Raw genomic sequence first — 17,666 nt, forward strand, 5'->3', positions numbered from 1 at the left:
GCATGGAGAAGCCGAGCCTTGTCCCGGAGCCCTCATCCCAGTCCTCCCAAACACTCGGCCGCACGGAGAGCGGGAGAGCAAACAGCAGGCTGGGGCGTGAGGGGGAGGGGTGGGGGAGGGCTGGGAGAGGGGAGCAGTGGTGCTGAATGCTCAGGCTAATGGGGACGGCCCTCCCTCAAGGGTCCATGAGAAAATGCACTCAGGGCTGGCCACTGCACAAAGCCCCCAGCCCCTGGCCATTTTCAGCTCAGTCTCAGATCCTGGGGTCAGAGGCTTGCTGGCGGCCTATGCTGTGTGCTCTGCCCACCTCCTACTGGGTGCTCCGAGACCCATCCTGTCCAGTGCTGCCATGGATCAGCGCAGCAGGCCCAGGCCAGCAGTGCATCAATGCTGGCCGACACTAGAGGGTGATGCCAAGGCCTCACACACATACCCAGTCACACAGCCACACGCACAGTCCCATGTGCTCTACAATTATTCTGTAGACTTGGCAGCATTCTCTTGGACAGCTGTTGGCGACATTGCTTCCTTCCAGACATGCACGTACTGCATACACACACACAAACACACACAAATGCATACATGTGCACACAACACACTCATGTGCACGCAAGCACAAGAACAAGTATACACATGCAACACATGCATGCACACGCGCAGAAGCATGCACACACAAACACACTGATGAGCAGAAGGGAGGCCCCAAGAAGGGCTGTCACAGATGAGGTGGCACCTGGAGCTGCTACCTGGGTCTAGGACACCCGGGTTGATTCTCAGCCTATCCTATCAACACACTGTGTGACCTTCAGCAAGATCCTTAACCTCTCTGGTCAAATGTAAAACACTGGAGGTAATTACTTTTATGCTCCTACCCAGGGTCTGGGATTGGGACTGAGGACACACCCTAAAGAGGTCATTAGAACTAATGACAAATCCTACTTCATCTGCTATTCTGGCACAGAATACTAAGTACCTCCTCCCTCTTAATATTAAGTACCTACTGTATAATCCACCAGGTACTGTGAAATCCCCCAGGGTATGCAAAAACATGCCGGCTATGCTCGTTACCTCCTAGGAACAGAGAATCTAGCTGGAAACAAGTTGTACACACACAAAACAGCTGAATAACCACAAGACGCCTTAGATGTTTTGGTGCCAAAATAAATTATCCAGACAGTAAATCCAGGAATTCAAGGTAGAGAAGGTGAGGGAGGAACACACTGGGAAAGCCTTAGTCGAGAGGCGGCACTTGAAACGAACTCTGAGGGTGAGGGGGGTCCCTCCAGACAGAGGGGAGGGGAAAGCAACGCAGGGTCAAGCCGGGGAATGAGCCACGTCTCAGCAGAAAGGGAGGGGCTTGGCCAGGCTGAGGGCTGCAGCTGCAAAGTGAGATATGACTGGCTCATTGGAGCCCACTGCCCACCCGATGAGGTGTCTTGACCACCCAAAAGTCCAAGATCCATAGTAGCTACTCAAGAAGTTTGAATTAAATAACCAAACGAAGCCCTTAGTCCATCAGACACCTCCCCCTGTGTACCCAGCTGCCTCATCTGGCCGGCTGCCCAGGCAGGTCACCCAAGCATGGAGCCAGGCCCTGGGCACCACCAAATGTATCCTAATGGCCCCAATCTGTGTGGCCAGCCTGGGTGGGAGAGGCAAGAGCTGGAAGGCAGGGCCTTCTGACTGGCACGTGAGGGGCATTCGGGGGCTCAACAGCTACGTAGAAGGAGAGAGGCTCTCAGCCCACGCATGGATTCTCTCCAAAGGCGGGTCTGGGGAGCAAAGCCAGGGCCAGCAGGCAGGGCAGAGAGCCAGCCGTCCAGAGAGAGAGTGGCGGCTGTGGGGGCCAGCGTGGCACGCAGCCCGCTGCTCCAGCAGATCGCGAGTGAACATTTGCTCCCCAGACTGTGAGTGCGGGTGTGCCACCTGACCTAGTCAGTGGGGTCACGGAGAGACAGGACCTTTGGCCCCTCCAGCGGGAACACAGTGCAGGTGGTGGGGAAGGGGCCATGGTCAGGACAATTAAAGCCCAGGGCTCAGACCCTCCTGACTACGTAAATCTCCCACTTTCTGCTCCCAAGTCTGGTCGGCCAGAAAGCCATGGTCAGTGAACCTGCCTCCCTGTCCCTCTGCCATCGGCCCAGTTGTCCACCCTTGGATTGGAGAAAGACGGTACGCACAGGCCACAGCAGTGCAATGCACGGTGGCTTTCCAGGCTCAACGTGTGTCTCACCTTGTACTGTCCACACAACAGCTCCCCCCCCACCCCGGCCTTGTTTTACAGACAAGCAAAAGAGGTCAAAAGATGATGAAAAGCCACAGGGCAGGGAGAGCCAGGGAGCAGGATCCAATCCCACCTCGCTCTGACTCCTGTAATACTAGGCAGTCAGGATCCAAGGGTGACAGTGAGGGGCCTGTGAACCCAGACATGGGGATGGACTGAAGATGTAAGGTGTCTTCTTAGGTATATAAAACTATATTTCACATGAGCATAGATGTATGAGCAAAGAATGAGTTTGAAAGCATACCTGAGGTACACGTATAATGGGTGAATTTTATGGTATACAAATTATGCATCCAAAAAAGCTACCAAAAAAAAATTAATAAAATGGTGAAAGCACTATAGCTTTTGGTATCATGTATTTACGTAATTAGTGAATCCTTAAAGTACAACTACTACCAAGCGTGTAGGGGGGTATTCTCACCGTTTCCTGATGTTGTCTACAGGGCTCGCAACAGTCTGTACCTGCAGGCTCACAGATACACACAGACACACACACTCACCCGCCAGCTCACCAACCAAAAGCCTCATCAGAAGGATGTTGTGGGCTCGCCCAAGGCCTACGTCTCTGTCCCCGTCAAGGGGTGGCTGCACATGCCGGAGCTCCAGCCCGACCAGCCAGCCCCAGGAGGCTCCGGAACGGAAGAAGCAGGCAGAAAGGAGGGCCTGGCACTATCCCCCGACCTTTCCTCTCTCTCCTCATTGCACACACTTAGGGGCAATGCCTGTTCCCTTCCAGGGTCCTGGTATCCCCCGATCCATGGGGAAAAAGCCCTCCTCCCCCAGACAGCCAGGTCTGCCCAAGCTACTAAGTCAGAAGCTGGGGAAGTTCTGCAAACGCAGGACGAGGACACAGAGAAGCAAGCTTAGCAGCACCACTGCCCCAGGGACCAGAGCCGTGGTCACTGCCACTGCAGCAGCAAAGGGACGGGGAGGGAGCCAACTTCTGCTAGTGCCCTCCATGGGCCCTGAGCTGCTCACACCTTCCTCCCAGGGGTTCCTTTCCTCCCTCCTCACACCAAACGCGGGAGGGATGTGGGCTTCCAAGACGGCAGGGAAACCGAGGCTCCGAGGTGCGGAGACTTGATGGAGGTCACAGCGCTCGCTTAGAAAGGTTCCAAGCAAGGCCCATCTGCACGTCCCTGCACACCTCTCCACGCTGCCACCCCTGCCACACACCTAGATAGCCCACACAGACTCACACAAGCCCATCAGGCTGCCAGGACGTCCTTTCTCCGGTCTAGACTGCATCCTCCCTCCTGTTCACAGAGGTCAAGGCCCAGTGGGGGCTGCTGCGAGTCTCCACTCAGCCAGGCAGCCTGAGCTTCTCCCACCCAGAGACCCCAGGCTCTCCTCCGTGCTGACGATAGCTGATAACTGTAAATCTCCCATCTCCGGTCTCCCAACACTTCCCCTCCTCTTAGCCTGTCAGATTGGAGTAACTGGGCCCCAGGTTAGTTGCTCAATATTTCCCAGCACCAGGATTCCCCTGAAACCCAGTGCACCTCCATCCACTAACCCTTAAAGTGCCCACAGCGTGCACAACACTGCTAAGAGGTGGGCTCGAAGCTGAAGGCAGGAGGCCTGCCAACTCCAAGACGTCCTGCCTGGGTGACCTCAGGCAAGTCCCTTAACCTTCCTGGTTCCCAGCGGCCTCTACTGTCAAATGGGGTAACATCACCTTGTGGTGAGGCTGCTCTGCTGGACACAGGAGTTAAACCCTGTGAAAACACCCAGGCCAGAGTCCTGCTCAGGTGGCCGCGTGGGCACTCACAGTGGCAGCCGTCCTCACATGTGGCAGGACAGAGTGCCTGCAAGGCCGAAGCTAAGCACCACATGGGGACAGACACCAGAAGGGCCCCAGGAGCTCAAACCAGCTGAGGTCAGTGGGCCAGTGGGTAGGAGGCAGTGGGAGGAGAACTCCCGTGGAAGGCGTCCCCAGCCGTGGCCGCGTGAGCAAAGGAGCAGAGGAAGGAATGTGCAGGGCAGATTCCAGGACCAAGCGTCAAGTGTCTGCCCTGGTCAGAAGGTGGGAGGGGCTGCTGGGGAGCAAGGCTGCCAGGTGGGCGGGGCCCAGCTGGAATGGCCTTGACTCCCCTCCAGGACTTGACTCAGGCTGGACTTGCCTCTGCCCATGATGCTGCCATTGAGGCTTCTGGGGGGAGGGAGGAGATGTGCAAAGTGGTATATTAAGAAGATTAATCTGCTGCAGTGGTGGCAGCGTGCGGATGGCTTGGAGAGACGGAGAGATGGAGACCAATTAGGGGATACTGCAGCGGTCCAGGCGGGAGGCCTGAGAGCCGTCTCTGGCAGACAGGGGTGTGTCTTTTGCAGGGAAGGTGCGAGGCGGGGACAAGCCAGGCCAGAACTGAGGGGAGGCCTACATGAGTCACCCCAGCCCTGCCAAGTGCCACCTTCACCACCCATCTCCTCAGCTGCCACCTGTTCCACGGACCCTGAAATCTCTGCTCCCCGATTCTGACTCCTGGGCTCACCTCACCTCTGCTCTTGACATTCCTCCCTGCCACTCCCACACCCAAAAGAGGGGGTCCAGGTGGGCCACAGTGATGGGGCGAGGGTCACTGGGTCAGTGGGACCTCCCCAGCCCCCTCCTCCAGGGAGGTGTGGGAAGTCAGGGGACGCCTGTGTGGCAGGAGCTTTCGTCCACACAGGCCTCATCATCCGAGCACCCCCCGGAAGCACTGTAGCTTGGAATGTGGCCGCGCAGTATGTTTCCCAGCCCTTCATGTCTGCTGGGCCCATTGTTAGGTGTCCCAGTGCCCCAGCGCCATGTAACCAGGGGTGGCTTTAGCCCCTCCCCATGGTTTCCTGCCAGCTCCCCAAAGCTACCCCAAGGGAGCACAGAAGCGAAGTAGGTGCAGGGCACCCACAGTGCTCGCTCAGCTTGCAGACAGTCAACCCAAAGCTTCTATGACTTAAAATTTTGGAGCTGTGGCCCCTGCCCCTCACTCACCTGCACAACCTCTCGGCCCAGGTGTGGTGGACCATTTAAAAGCGGCTCTCGGGCCACGGCCCTCAGAGAGCTCCTGTCCTGCCAGCTCCAGCCCAGGTAAGTCCCCACCCCCTCTGCCTCTGCTGCAGCTGTCCAATTGCTGAGCTTTGCTAGTCACGCACCTGCGCTGACTGGACAGGGGGATACCCTGCGGGGGGGCCCCAGGGCTGCCCTGTACCCGTATTCACGTTCCTCTATTGTCGGGTCTCCATCTTGCACCCTCAAGCGCTGCCTCAGACCTTCTCCCTCTCCTCGGCCTCCATCCCCACTCCCAACCTGGCCTCCTGCTTCCTGGGGCTCCACTTCCCTCCCCCAAACAGCTCTGTGTCCTGCAACCTCCTCATCTCTTCCCTCCTGGAAGGGAGCCAGCCCCTCCTCCACCTGCACCACCACCCCACACCCACCCCCTAGGCTTCCTGGGCTCCATTTCACTCCATTATGCGTTCCTGTTTCCCTCACGTCTCCGATAGCTCTTCCCCTGCCTGAAAGCAGAAACCTTTGCATGGAGCCAGGTCTATTCACTGCTGAACCCTGGGCCCCACCACTCAGGCTGTCTCCAAGGATCCTCTTCCCAGCCCTCCGCTTCTGGATGCCTGGGAAGTACCTGAGCCTGCCACCAGTCCTTCCTGTCTGATGGCCAGCTCCCCTTACTTCCCTGGCCCTGTGCCAGCCGCCTCCTGCCCTCCTAGGGCAGCTCCTCTCCCTCTCCCGCTGCCTTCCTCTCCCCAGGCCAACATTCCTGAGTTCAGTAGAGCCCACTTCCTCCCCTGGACTCCCCCCTCCTCCACCTCCCACACTCCCACCTCTCCAGCTGTCACTGGGGTGTGGATGACACAAAACAATCTCTCTCCAAGTCCTGGCTCCTCACCCAGGGAGCCAACCTGCCTGATAGCTTCCCAGGATGGCCCATGGCCAGCTCAAATGCAGCAAGTCCAAAACAAACCGTCTCACCTCCTCTCCCAAACCTGCTCCTTTCCCAACTTCCCAGCTCCATCCTTCTCCAGGATTCAGTCTTAGAACCTAGCAGTTATCTATGATTTATGCCTGCCCTTCATCCCTCTAGCAGCAGGTGCCCGGGACCACAGACCTTGCCAGTGGGATGGCTGTGCTCCCACCCACTCGTTCTATTCCCCCTCTGCCATACAGGGGGCCCTCGTTGCCTCTGGTCTGAATGACAGAAATAGCCTCTGGGTCCCGCTTCCAAACCAGCCCACACCTACTGGAAGCTCCAGCTCCGACAGTGCTGCTGGACTCACTTCACTCCTGCTCAGACAACTTGGGTTGGGCTGGCGGAGGCAACATGCCAGTCCTTCAGGGCATCCCATGCGTCCCTGTGCCTTTCCAGGCCAGGCTGCCAGAACTCCCCCCGCCCCAATCCCTCCACTAGACCCCTCTGCTCCTGGCCTCAGCCGCCAACCCCACGTATCTTTCAAGGCCACCCTCAAAAGCCACCTCCTTCAGGAAGCCCTTCGAGATCCCCCATCTGGGTGTGAGCATCTCTCCTCTGTCCCCAGAAGTCTCGCTTATGGCATTTGGCATAATCATCCATGAAGCAGAATGACTTTTCTGCAGGAACCCGAGCTTCTCGGGTGCTCCTAGCACTGCCCCACCCCCATTCTATTGTTCTATTCTGATGTGCTGTGCACAGGAGGTGCTCCCCACGTTGACTGAACTGGGGGAGCCTTAGAGCCAGAGGACACCTGGAGGAATGTGAGCACCCCTTTAGCTGGCCATCTCCAAAAGAACACCCTTCTGCCTCCCACATCTGGAGAATCTTTGAAAGTCTGGGGTCAGAGCAACTGTAAAAGGTCATCCCCCAAAGTCTTGCTTGGCCCCCAGCCCCAGTTCCTCTGCCTGGAGCCAAGGACTGCTGGGGAGCCCAAGGGATTGGACAGGTACTGTAAACCCCTGTCCTCGAAGGCCACACTGGGGTATCCATGCATGTGTCTATCTTCTGGGGAGAGGGTCCCAGCTTTCAGCAGAATCCAAAAGGAGTCTGTGAATCCCCTCAAAGTTAAGACCTACCATATCTGGACTCTCCCCCACCCCCACCCCACCCCACCCCCAGCTTCCCTTGCCTTGAACAGCTGACCTCACTCACTTATAAATAGAAACCCTCCCTGGACATGTATCTAGAGTGACAGGATGGGCCCAGAGTCTGGGAAACAAGCAGAATCATCACCTGCCCTGTTCTCTCTTGGCCTGAAAGGCTGTGTATTCTGGACCCTCCCTCTCTCTTCTCTGCAGCCCAGGAGACCACTGGGCTGCATGCCCTACCCACCTTTCTGCATGCTGTGGTCCCTATTCTAGAATATGAGGTTGGCCCCTGCCCTCAGCAACCCAGAACCAGGAGGGGGGTGATTAGGAAGCTCCTGTGTCCTTAGGACCCCATCCTCCTGGAGGGGCCTTGCCCCTGCACATACCCAGGCAGGGACAGGTTCCAGGAGACAACCTCTCTCTGTGCTCCAACAACACATTGGATGTCCCACAGGCACCTTGTATACAACACCCTCCAGCCCAAACCTGCACAAGCCCCAGTGCTCCCACCGGAAGCAGAAACTTGGGTCTCATCCTTGCCACCGGCCCCCCGCAAATATCTAGCTGGTGTTGAGTTCTACAGATTCAGCACCTGCCAGCTCTCCCCAGCACTCTTCTCTTCGTCTACAGGGACAGAGATGTGTGAACCGGCTGGACCACTGCAGTAGTCCTCTGGTTGGCCTCCCTGCCTCCTGTCTCCCTCTCCCTTCTACTCCCCACATGGCTTCTGGAGGACTTTTGATAGAACACAAACATATATCATTTACCTGCTTAAAACCTTTGTTGGGAACCTACCACCTTCAGGATAAAATCCAAACTCCTTCCTATGCCTCTCAGGACTTGGCTCTGAGATTTTTCCAAACTCATCTCTTGTTACTTGCCCATCTGAGCCCTCACCCAATGCCCTATTCATTCTGAACTCCTTATAAATCTCTCTGTTTTGGTGTCTGGTGCCTCTGGCCCTCCCCCATGCTGTGCCCTACCCTCCACCCTTCACTAGCTACATCCCACTCTCCATTTAAACTCAGCTCTGAGGTCACATCCTACCGAAGCCCTGCTTGAATCCCTTCCCCAGTCTGGGTCACAGGCTCCTCCTCTGTGCATCCTTTCCAAGCACACACCACATCAAATAAGTGTGACTGTTTACTTGCCGGTGAGGTCTTTGAGAGGAAGGACAGAGTGCCCCGGGCCAGTGTTGTGCTGGAGCGTCTGGCTGTGCACCTCTATTTCCAGCTCCACATGCAGTGACATCACATTGGTAGCTTGAAATCAGCCATAGTGGGAGCATTTATACCATAGAAATTAGTGAACACTGCAAACACCACAAATTAAGACTTTTTTTCTTTTCAAAGTTCTGGTATGAAACATTTATCAGCATGCCACTGCTAAAGCCCAACTCTGATGCATAGAAAATGCATAGAAACTGTCCCTGGTGGCACAGTGGTTAAGAATCCGCCTGCCAGTGCAAGGGACATGGGTTCGATCCCTGGTCCGCGAAGATCCCACATGCTGCAGAGCAACTAAGCCTGTGAGCCACAACTACTGAAGCCCACGCGCCTAGAGCCCGTGCTCCACAACAAGAGAAGCCACCACAATGAGGAGCCTGCTCACCACAATGAAGAGTAGCCCCCGCTCACCACAGCTAGAGAAAGCTTGCAGGCAGCAAGGAAGACCCAACACAGCCAATAAATAAATAAATAAATGAATGAATAAATAACTTTATAAAAAAGAAAGGAAAAAAGGAAGTAAGAAAGGAAGGAAGGAAGAAACAGAGAAAGAAGGAAAGAAAGAAAGAAAGAAAGAAAGAAAGGAAGGAAGGAAGGAAGGAAGGAAGAAAGAAAGAAAGAAAGAAAGAAAGAAAGAAAGAAAGAAAGAAAGAAAGAAAGAAAGAAAGAAAGAAAGAAAGAAAGAGAGAAAGAGAGAGAGAGAGAAAGAGAGAGAGAAAATGTGTGTGGAACGGATGGTCGGATGGACAGTTCACAAGTTCCCTCTTCCAGGTACTGCCCCCTGGTGGACAGGGCACACACACGCCCGCCCTCCATCAGATGACACTTCCGACCTCCCTGTGTCTTTGTCCTGCTCACCAGTCTCTCTGCGCAAACCAGCCCTGCCACTTCACCAGCTGGTGGGTTAAGGGGTAGGGAAAGCGGGAAAGTGTGGAGAGCATGGGGCCCACCTCGGATGGGGTGGGGTATGACAAAACGGGTGCTTCCTTGGTCAAGAGGTGGAGCAGCAGGAGTATTGCTGTTCCCGACAGGAAAACTGAATGATGGGTAAGATAGGTGACAGTGGGAAAGGACAGGTCTGGAAAGGGCACCAGCAACGGGCTGGGCTCCTCCCCCAGGGAAGCACCAGAAACACCCTCTCCAGTGTCCAATAGTCTGATCAATACCAGCATCGATGGATACAATTGCCTCATTAAGAGCGCTGCAGGGAAACCATGAGCCTCTGGCCCTCACCTCCATCAGCATCTGCAGACACTCCTGCTCGCTGTGTCTCTCAGCGCTCTTGCTCAGCTGGCTCCTCCTCGCCTTCATCTGAGGCTCCATCAGAGCCTCTGTCTCCCAGACCCTGACCCGTCTGTCTTGTTTGCATCCAAGTCTTGGTCTGTCTTTGGCTCCCTCTCCGTATCTGTCTCTGTTACCCCTACATCTCTGTGCCTCCACCTGTCTCTGCCTCCTCCCCTGAGTCTCCATCTCCCTCTCTATATCTCTGACCCTCTTGTCTCTGTGTCTCAGTCTTCCTGTCTTTTTCTCTCTCTCCCCCTGGATCTCCATCTTGCTCTCTGTGCCCCCATCTCCCTATCTCTGTCTCTCCCTTTCTTTTTCTGTCTCCCTCTGTCTCCATATCCCCTCTGTGTCTCTGTCTTTCGGCCTCCATGTCTCCTTGCACCCTTCCCCGCCCCCCTCAGCCTGCTCAGCCTCTGGGTCCCAGATGGTGGGAAATTCACGCCGCAGTGCCTGCAAGCACAGGGCCACGGCCGCTTCTGGGATTTTCTACCGGTCCCAGCCCCTGAGCCTGCCAGGCCGCAGTCAGTCCCCTGCCTGGCCTGCTGAGGACCCCCGCTCACCCCTACGGGGCCCTCAGCAACCACGTACCGGGACAAACTCCTCCCTGGAGCAGACACGATGCCACCACTGAGTGCGGACTCCCTGCTGCTGAGGGCTTGGGAGGCTGTCCCCAACTCTCCTCGGGGACTTGGATAAGGAGGTGCTGCAGGCCGCGCTGACTGATTGCTATTGCTTCTTCCCCAAGGGGGTGTCCTTCTTGATGTCTAACTGAACGCCCTCTGGCTGCAGCTTCATCTGCCCTCAGTCTCTGTGACTTAGCTTCTTTCCCGCACAGTCAAAGCCTCCCCCGGCAGCCGAGGAGGTGCCCCCTGGGAGAGGGGCATCTGACCATGGCCAGAACTGGGGTAAGGCCGAGGAGGCTGAGGTTCAGGCTCGGGAGTCGGCAAGATGGGAGATTAGCAGCTGCCACCACCTGGACCCCAGCAGCAAAAAATGCTGCCCCAACCAGCCTGGCAGAGCTGTGCACCTCTCCCCAGGAGGTTGGCTGAGCAGGCCTGAGCACACACACCCACGCCCCGTGCGCCCAGACACAACACACCCACCGAAGTGCCATCCTCCCCCCCTGTGGACCCTGCAGCCGGTGTCCTGCCCCGCCTCCACCACACCTCCGCAGGAAAGGGACAGGGTGTAGCCCGCTGAGTGGGGGTCACTGAGGCAAAAGGAAGGGGCGTCGACACGGTTGATAGTGATGGGGGAGGGGCTGGGGTGTACCGGGGCTGGACAGGGCATTTGGGGTAGGAACCGACTGGGGTGGACGGTAAGGGGATTCAGAACCCCCTGAAAAGCGAACATGTCACGTTTGTTCCAGCCCGGGCCTGGACCTAGGCTAGCCCGCCTGGACCCAGAGCCCCGCCCCGGGGGGCACGCCCAGCGGATCCCAGGCCCCGCCCTGTGGCTGCCCCACCCCTGCCACAGCGCTGCGTGCCGGCGCTCACTCCACACCTCTGCTTCCTCCCTGCCTCTACCCGTTAGCAGCGGGGCTGGGGCAGTGCTTGGCTTCGGTCCACACCCGGGAAGGTCAGGTTCTGGCAGCCCCGACCCTCCCCGAGCCCCAGGACAGTGAGAACACCCAGGGGAGAAGAGCACAGAAGGGCCTGTGAGCGGCGGCACCTGCCTGCTGGCCTAGCTCCTTTCCCAGGAGTCCGCCAAGAGGGTGACCTGGAAGGCCACACTGGGGGGAAGGGCTGCCTTCTGAAAGGAATCCTGTGGGAGATGAAGCCGGAGTTGTTGTGAGGCCCCATGGTACCTGCTCCCACCTCCAGTGTGGGAGTGGGGGTCAGTGGGGTTCCCCAGGCCACCCCTTCTGTCCTCGCACAGCTCTGCGAGAGGAAACGGCCTCCGCCCCCCGCCCCCGCTTCGGCCCAGATGCCACTGCTTGCAGCCATTGGCCCTACAAAACAAGCCTGCTCCCTCTTCCACATGACAGCCCTTCAACTATTTGAAGACAGCTCGCCTGTCCCTGCTGAGCCTCCTCTTCTCCTGACGAAACATCCCGGTTCTTAGAACGATTCCTCAAACACAATGGTTTCAAGTCCCCTCACAGTGCTGGGAGCTCTCCTCCACCAGCGCCGCCCTCCCTGTTCACAGCATGGCTCCCAGAACAGAGGCCAGGAGCAGATGGCCTCCCTCCCTCCTCCACCCAGATGCTGACTCCAGCCCTCCAACCCTCACCTCTATCTGCACAGCCGCCTCCAGCCTCCAGTCAATTACACCCCTAGTTACTGCGTCAGGTGAATGCCAGGGGGCGCAGCCCAGCCCCTGCATGTGGCCTGTCCCTCCAAAAAGGCCTTGCCCACCTCTGATGCTCATCACTCATTTACCTCCTTTAAAGCCCACCTCCTCTCAGCAGCCTTTCCAGATAAAACGCCACCAGCTCAGACCCTACCCCGGCCCTGGGCAACCTCCACACGCAGAGACTGTGAGACATTCCCTGGCTTTCACCCTCCACGCATTGGTGCACCTGCCTCCTGTCTTCCTCCCTGCTGCGCAGGCTAGCAGCACGAGAGGAAACTGAACCCGGGCTGGGAGGGGAGGACGGTGGAGGGCCCCCAGACCCAGGGACCGCGCCCTTGCCCGTGCCCCTACCTGCTCGTGGTATTCGATGCCCATGCTGAGCGTGTTGACCAGGATGGCAATCATGATTCCCCGACCAAAGTACTTGCTGTCCACAATCTTCCGGAAGGTGTCACAGATCAGCCTCCAGAAGGCCAGCACGGAGCTGCGCTCCACGTCCAGCCCCAGGCTCTGTCGACGCCAGCTGTGGGGATCCCGGAGGTCACCGTGCTGGGCATCCTGTGTGAACTCATAAACCGCCTCACTGTCTGAGTCAGGCATCTCATGGCCGGCGAGCTCCACCTCCGCGGCCCCCGTCCGGGCACAGTAGGGACAGCTGTCTGGGCCACAGGCCCCACTGTCTGCCTTCAAGCAGGGGCTGGAGATCTTGCAAGAGCTTTGGCAGGTGCCTGGGACAGGAGGGTAGAGGTTAGAGGCTCCAGGGTTTCCTACGTGGGGTAACCCTCCCCTCAGAGTGTGTATAAAATGAGTGGGGGAGTTTGGGGCTCTTTCAATGACGGGGGTACTAGGCACTTGGTAGGCAGGGGTGCTGAATGACCTGCAGTGTGGGCAACCCTGAGCAATAGAATGTCCTCAAATGCCAAGAGCATCCCATGGATGGTCCCTGCTGGTTGTCCTAGGGTTTGGGCAGGTGGCCTAGGAGGCTTCAGGAAGGAGCCTAGACCACCTTTCCTTCCCAGGGAAGCCAGCCCTGCATTAACACTGCTCTAAGTAGCATTTTTCCAAGGGATCCTTAAGACACACAACCATACATGTGTATTCATGTACATTCTCACACCAGACACATGTGCGCTAGACACATATTCGCATACACACACATGTACGGTGTACATACCCATACCATTTATGAGTCCTATATACATGGACAGCCAAACACAAGTGTGCACAGACCCATGCACTTCACACAGGGCATGTGTGCCAGGCGCGTGCATGCACACCAGACAAGAGCACCACCCTGTGTGCACGGACGTGCACCTACACACTCCACACGTGTGGACACACGTGCATGTGAACACCAGACACGTGCACGCAGACAGGCACATACACAGGCCAGACCCCTTCACGTGCACACACCGCCCCCAGACTGCGCATGCGACCTATGTCTGTTTAAATCCAGCTTTGACCATAGACTGTGAGAGTCAAAAGGAACCTCAGAGGCCACCCAGGGAAACATGGATGTGAAGACGCCTGGCTCCGAGCCCAGCGCTTCCACCTGCGTGCAGGGGGACGTCAGTAAACACCACTGCAAGCTACGACGGTCCCAGCCCTGCCTTCTACACAGAAGGAAGTAGAACCACGCATGTGTGCAGCCGGCTGGCGCCCCGTGGCAGGGTAGCAGGAGAGCTGGCACGAGAACCCTCCCCACTGCGTTCTGTGATGGCACCTTCCTGCCCCAGCCCACATTCCCACATAACAGCCCACAAATATCCCACTTCTCCCACTTGCCACATCCTTCCTGAAACACAGGCCCTGGGCTCCGGCTACAGTGTGCCTGCCTGTGGAGGAGGGGGCACCACCCCTGCCTGACTGAGGGACGCCCCCCAGGCACAAGTGTCTCCCTTCCCCACAGCACTGGATGTTCCACCCATCAGCCTAGCAGCCCCTGAGGACTTGCTGCACCAAGCCCCGGCTCTCCCTATGTGGACAGAGTGACTCTCGTGTTTACAGGAATCCCCTTAGCATGGGGACACAATGCTCACCACGGTCGCACACCATCTCCCCTGAGAACCTGCAACAAGGACTACAGAGCGAGGGCCTCAGAGTCAGAGGGCCCTGGCCCCACCCCTCACCAACGGCAAAGCCTTGGGCAAGTCACACCACCTCTCCAAGCCTCCTTTGTCTCATCAGTAAAATGGGGATAAGAAAGTTTTTCACTTAAATGGATGAGAGGCTACAGTGGGGTTTTGCCTGAAAATGGGCACAGCAATCCGTCAACAACTGCAAACGACACAGAGCAGAGCACAGAGCAGGGGCCCGTCACGTGACAGCCATCGTTACTATTACAATGCGGGAATTATGATCCCCATTCGAACAGATGAGAAAATGAGGGCTCAAAGAAGCGATGTGACTAGTTGAAGGTCCCGAGGCCGAGGGCGGCAAATGGGGATCCAAGCCCTGTCCTTCTGACTCCAGACCCCTCAGTCCTCCCTGGGATGGGACATCAGCCAGTCCCTGTGTGAGGGGCGCCGACAAGCCCCCACCCAGAGTTCTCACCTGTACTTTGTGTCTCCAGTAGCTTGTGCATAGAGCTGTAGGGCCTGGGTGGGATGTTGAGGCTGGTGAGGGTTGGGGGTCCAGAGGTGGGGGCCACCTCCATTAGTGCCTTCTCTTTCAGCATCTCTGGGGGAGGGCTGGTGTGCACGGTGGGGTACACCTTCCCACTGCCCACAGTCCTGCCCGATGCCTCAGATGGTGACCTGGGAGGGGGCGCCTGGCAGCGGACTGGCTCCAAGTGGCAATCAGCATGGTAGAAGCTGTGCACGGACTCTGCAGCCCCTGGAGTGCCCCCAGAAAGGGCGGGTGTCGAGGGTGGTGGCAGCATGAGCCGGCGGGACCCATTAGCATCCCTGTCCTGGATCTGCGGGCTGGCCCGGGGGACCCGCAGCGTTCCATTGCCCAGGTGGTAGTGGTGGTGATGGTGGTGGTGGTGGTGCACCAGGTGGTGGACGGACGGACGGCGGTGGGAGCGGGAGCAGCTGCCACTGGGCTGGGGTTCCTGGCCTCCGCGGGGTGCTGGGCTGCTGAGCAGCCCAGCCCGCACCCCTGCTGCCCGGGAGACCTGGGCCAGCCTCCGAGCCGCTTTCCGGAGGATGTACACGAGGTACTTGAGCAGCTCCTCGTAGCAGCTGCCTGGCTCGGAGAAGCTGGCCAGGGTGCTAGCGTTCGAAAGGAACCGCACGCGCTGCTCCCGCATCAGCTGGCTTTCCCGCTGCTTGGTCTCTGAGAACTGCGTGGCAATCACCACCAGGCACAGGTTGATCATGAAGAAGGAGCCCACCTATTGGGGTGGGGATAAAAAGAAGAGACAGCCTGAAGGAAAGGGAATCACAGTGCCGGCCGCCAAGTCCCGAGTGCCAGGCGCTGGACTCAGTGACTGCCCAAACATCACCCTATTTTATTCTCATGAGGATCACAAGAGGTGACACTTTTATTATCTCCATCTGACACGTGAGGAAACTGGGGCTCAGAGAGGTTGAGGAATTTGCCCATGCTCATTCAGCTAATGCACAGCAAAGCTAAGACCTGAACCAACCCCTATGGAATTCCAAGGCATTGCTACTGATCATAAGGTTATCCAGCAAGGATATCTCCCAAACTCCCTGCCCCTAAACACACCCATCCTCCGAGATTCCGGGCACCCCCCTCCCCAATTCCCATTAGGAGTTAAGAGAAGGCTGTGGAAATGAATGCTATCTTGGGGACATGGGGTTTTCACATTGGATTGAGCTTTCGAGATCAACGGCAAAAACGTTGTTCACAAAACTCCTGCTTCTAGTCCCAAGTCTAGCTGTGTGACCTTGAGCAAGACCCTTAACCGTGGAGCCTCAGTATCCTCACGACCTGTATCACTTTCCCCCCTGCCTCTCCCCTCCCCCAGCTGGGTGATGGGCTGAACCCAGAACCCTGCAGACTAGCCAGGCTGCCACTCTGACTTGGCCACACTCCCCCATTGCCTCCTCCATGCCTCAGTTTCCCTTGGGCCTCTGGGATGGCAATTGCTTGGACAACAATTGAAAATGAAGGTAATGAATATTTATGGTGACAAAGCAGTTTTTTTTCTAGATTGTGTCCTAGTAATTATGATAATTAGCTTCACTAGTGTGATTTCAGAGAGCTGTTTGGAAAGATTTTTCATGGGGTGTGTAGGAGGGTGGAAACAAGGCCCCTTACCTCTCCGTCTGCTTCCTTCCAACTCCCCAAACCCAGGGAGAGCCGAATGGTGAAAAGGTCAAGTGACCAGTTCCCAGAAATGCAGGCCTTGCCGCCCATGTGATGGTGGGGGGAGGGGAACAGGCCCCAAGCCTGGCTACTCTTCCACGCCAGGGGCCAGGGACGGTTGGGGGCGCTGGGCTGTTCTTTCCCAGGGACACCTCTCACTCACCAAGAGGTCTTTATTCTGTCGCCACATCTCTCTGCGGCCTGCCTAAGTCCTGAGTAGATCTTAATCCCTTTCTCTCAATATCTGTCCCTCTGTCTGGCTCTGTCATTGGCCTCTTGGTGACACAGAAAAAGGGCTGGATTTGGAGTCGGTAGCCTGAGGGTGAATTCTCAGCTCTAGCGAAAGAGCTCTCTGAAGCTCAGAGCTCCTGTTTAGGAGATGAGGCCACCGTCCCTGCACCCGCCACCTCACAGGGGGCCCCGAGGGTGAAGCAGGCTGCAGATGGCACAGCGCCCTTCCACAGTCACGCTCACCCAGAGACACTAACCCACAGCACACGCACAGCACGTGATGGGGTCAGACAGACGAGGAGACGTCCGTTCCCTCATCCAGGAAAGGGAGACAGTAACAGGATCTTGGTGAGGATCAAATGCACCAGCACATAAAAAAGTCCTCAGAGCAGGGACTGGCACATAATAGATGCTCAATAAATATTAGCTGTAAGTGGTAGCAATTAAATTATTAATCATGAATGGTAGTGATTAAAACTATTAAATATTGCTACTTTTGCTTCTGTCTTCTGTCCTCATAAAGTCTTGGAACTTCTGAGCTGGAGCAAGAGATCAAGCAGTGTTTCTCAGCACAGAATGATGGGAATTTGGGGTGGAACAATTCTTTGCAGGACTGTCATTTCAGGGTGTCTATTATCTACCCCCTGCCCCCAAGCAAAATGCAAATAGTGCTCCCCTAGTCCTCATGGCAAATAGGACCACCCTTTGCCATTTCCAAATGCCCCCTGGGAGAGGCAGCTTCACCCTGGATTGAGAACTGCCCATTTTACTGATGAAGAAAGAGACGCCCAGAGTGGGGCTGGGGGCGCCTCATGGCGAACGACTTGCCCAAGGATTTAAGTGGTAGTAAGGGATAGGCCTTACCTTGGATTTCCTCCTGACTCCTCATGACAGGTGCCCTCAGCCTGTGTCTCTATGGGACTTGTCCTGAGAGCTAGAACTTCAGACCAAGCAAGCCTCCTCTCTGAACTCTCCCTACCCGTTTCACCAGGACCCCCCATCCCCTCAGGGGCCTGAGGAA

At 56.8% G+C, this 17,666-nt stretch overlaps 1 protein-coding gene across 11 annotated transcripts in view; it reads right to left on the reverse strand.

Moving 5' to 3' along the window:
- Window positions 1-17,666, reverse strand: part of CACNA1G (calcium voltage-gated channel subunit alpha1 G) — a 62,737-nt gene that overhangs the window by 33,287 nt on the left and 11,784 nt on the right. For all 11 annotated transcript variants that reach the window (XM_057715390.1, XM_057715401.1, XM_057715400.1 and 8 more), the window contains exons 8-9: window positions 14,690-15,473; window positions 12,488-12,864 (exon numbers count right to left, since the gene is read on the reverse strand). In XM_057715390.1, coding sequence (XP_057571373.1) covers window positions 12,488-12,864; window positions 14,690-15,473 — 1,161 coding nt within the window. The remainder of the gene's footprint in view (window positions 1-12,487; window positions 12,865-14,689; window positions 15,474-17,666) is intronic.

This window comes from Hippopotamus amphibius, chromosome 17 (assembly GCF_030028045.1).
Source record: "Hippopotamus amphibius kiboko isolate mHipAmp2 chromosome 17, mHipAmp2.hap2, whole genome shotgun sequence".
Taxonomy (NCBI): domain Eukaryota; kingdom Metazoa; phylum Chordata; class Mammalia; order Artiodactyla; family Hippopotamidae; genus Hippopotamus; species Hippopotamus amphibius.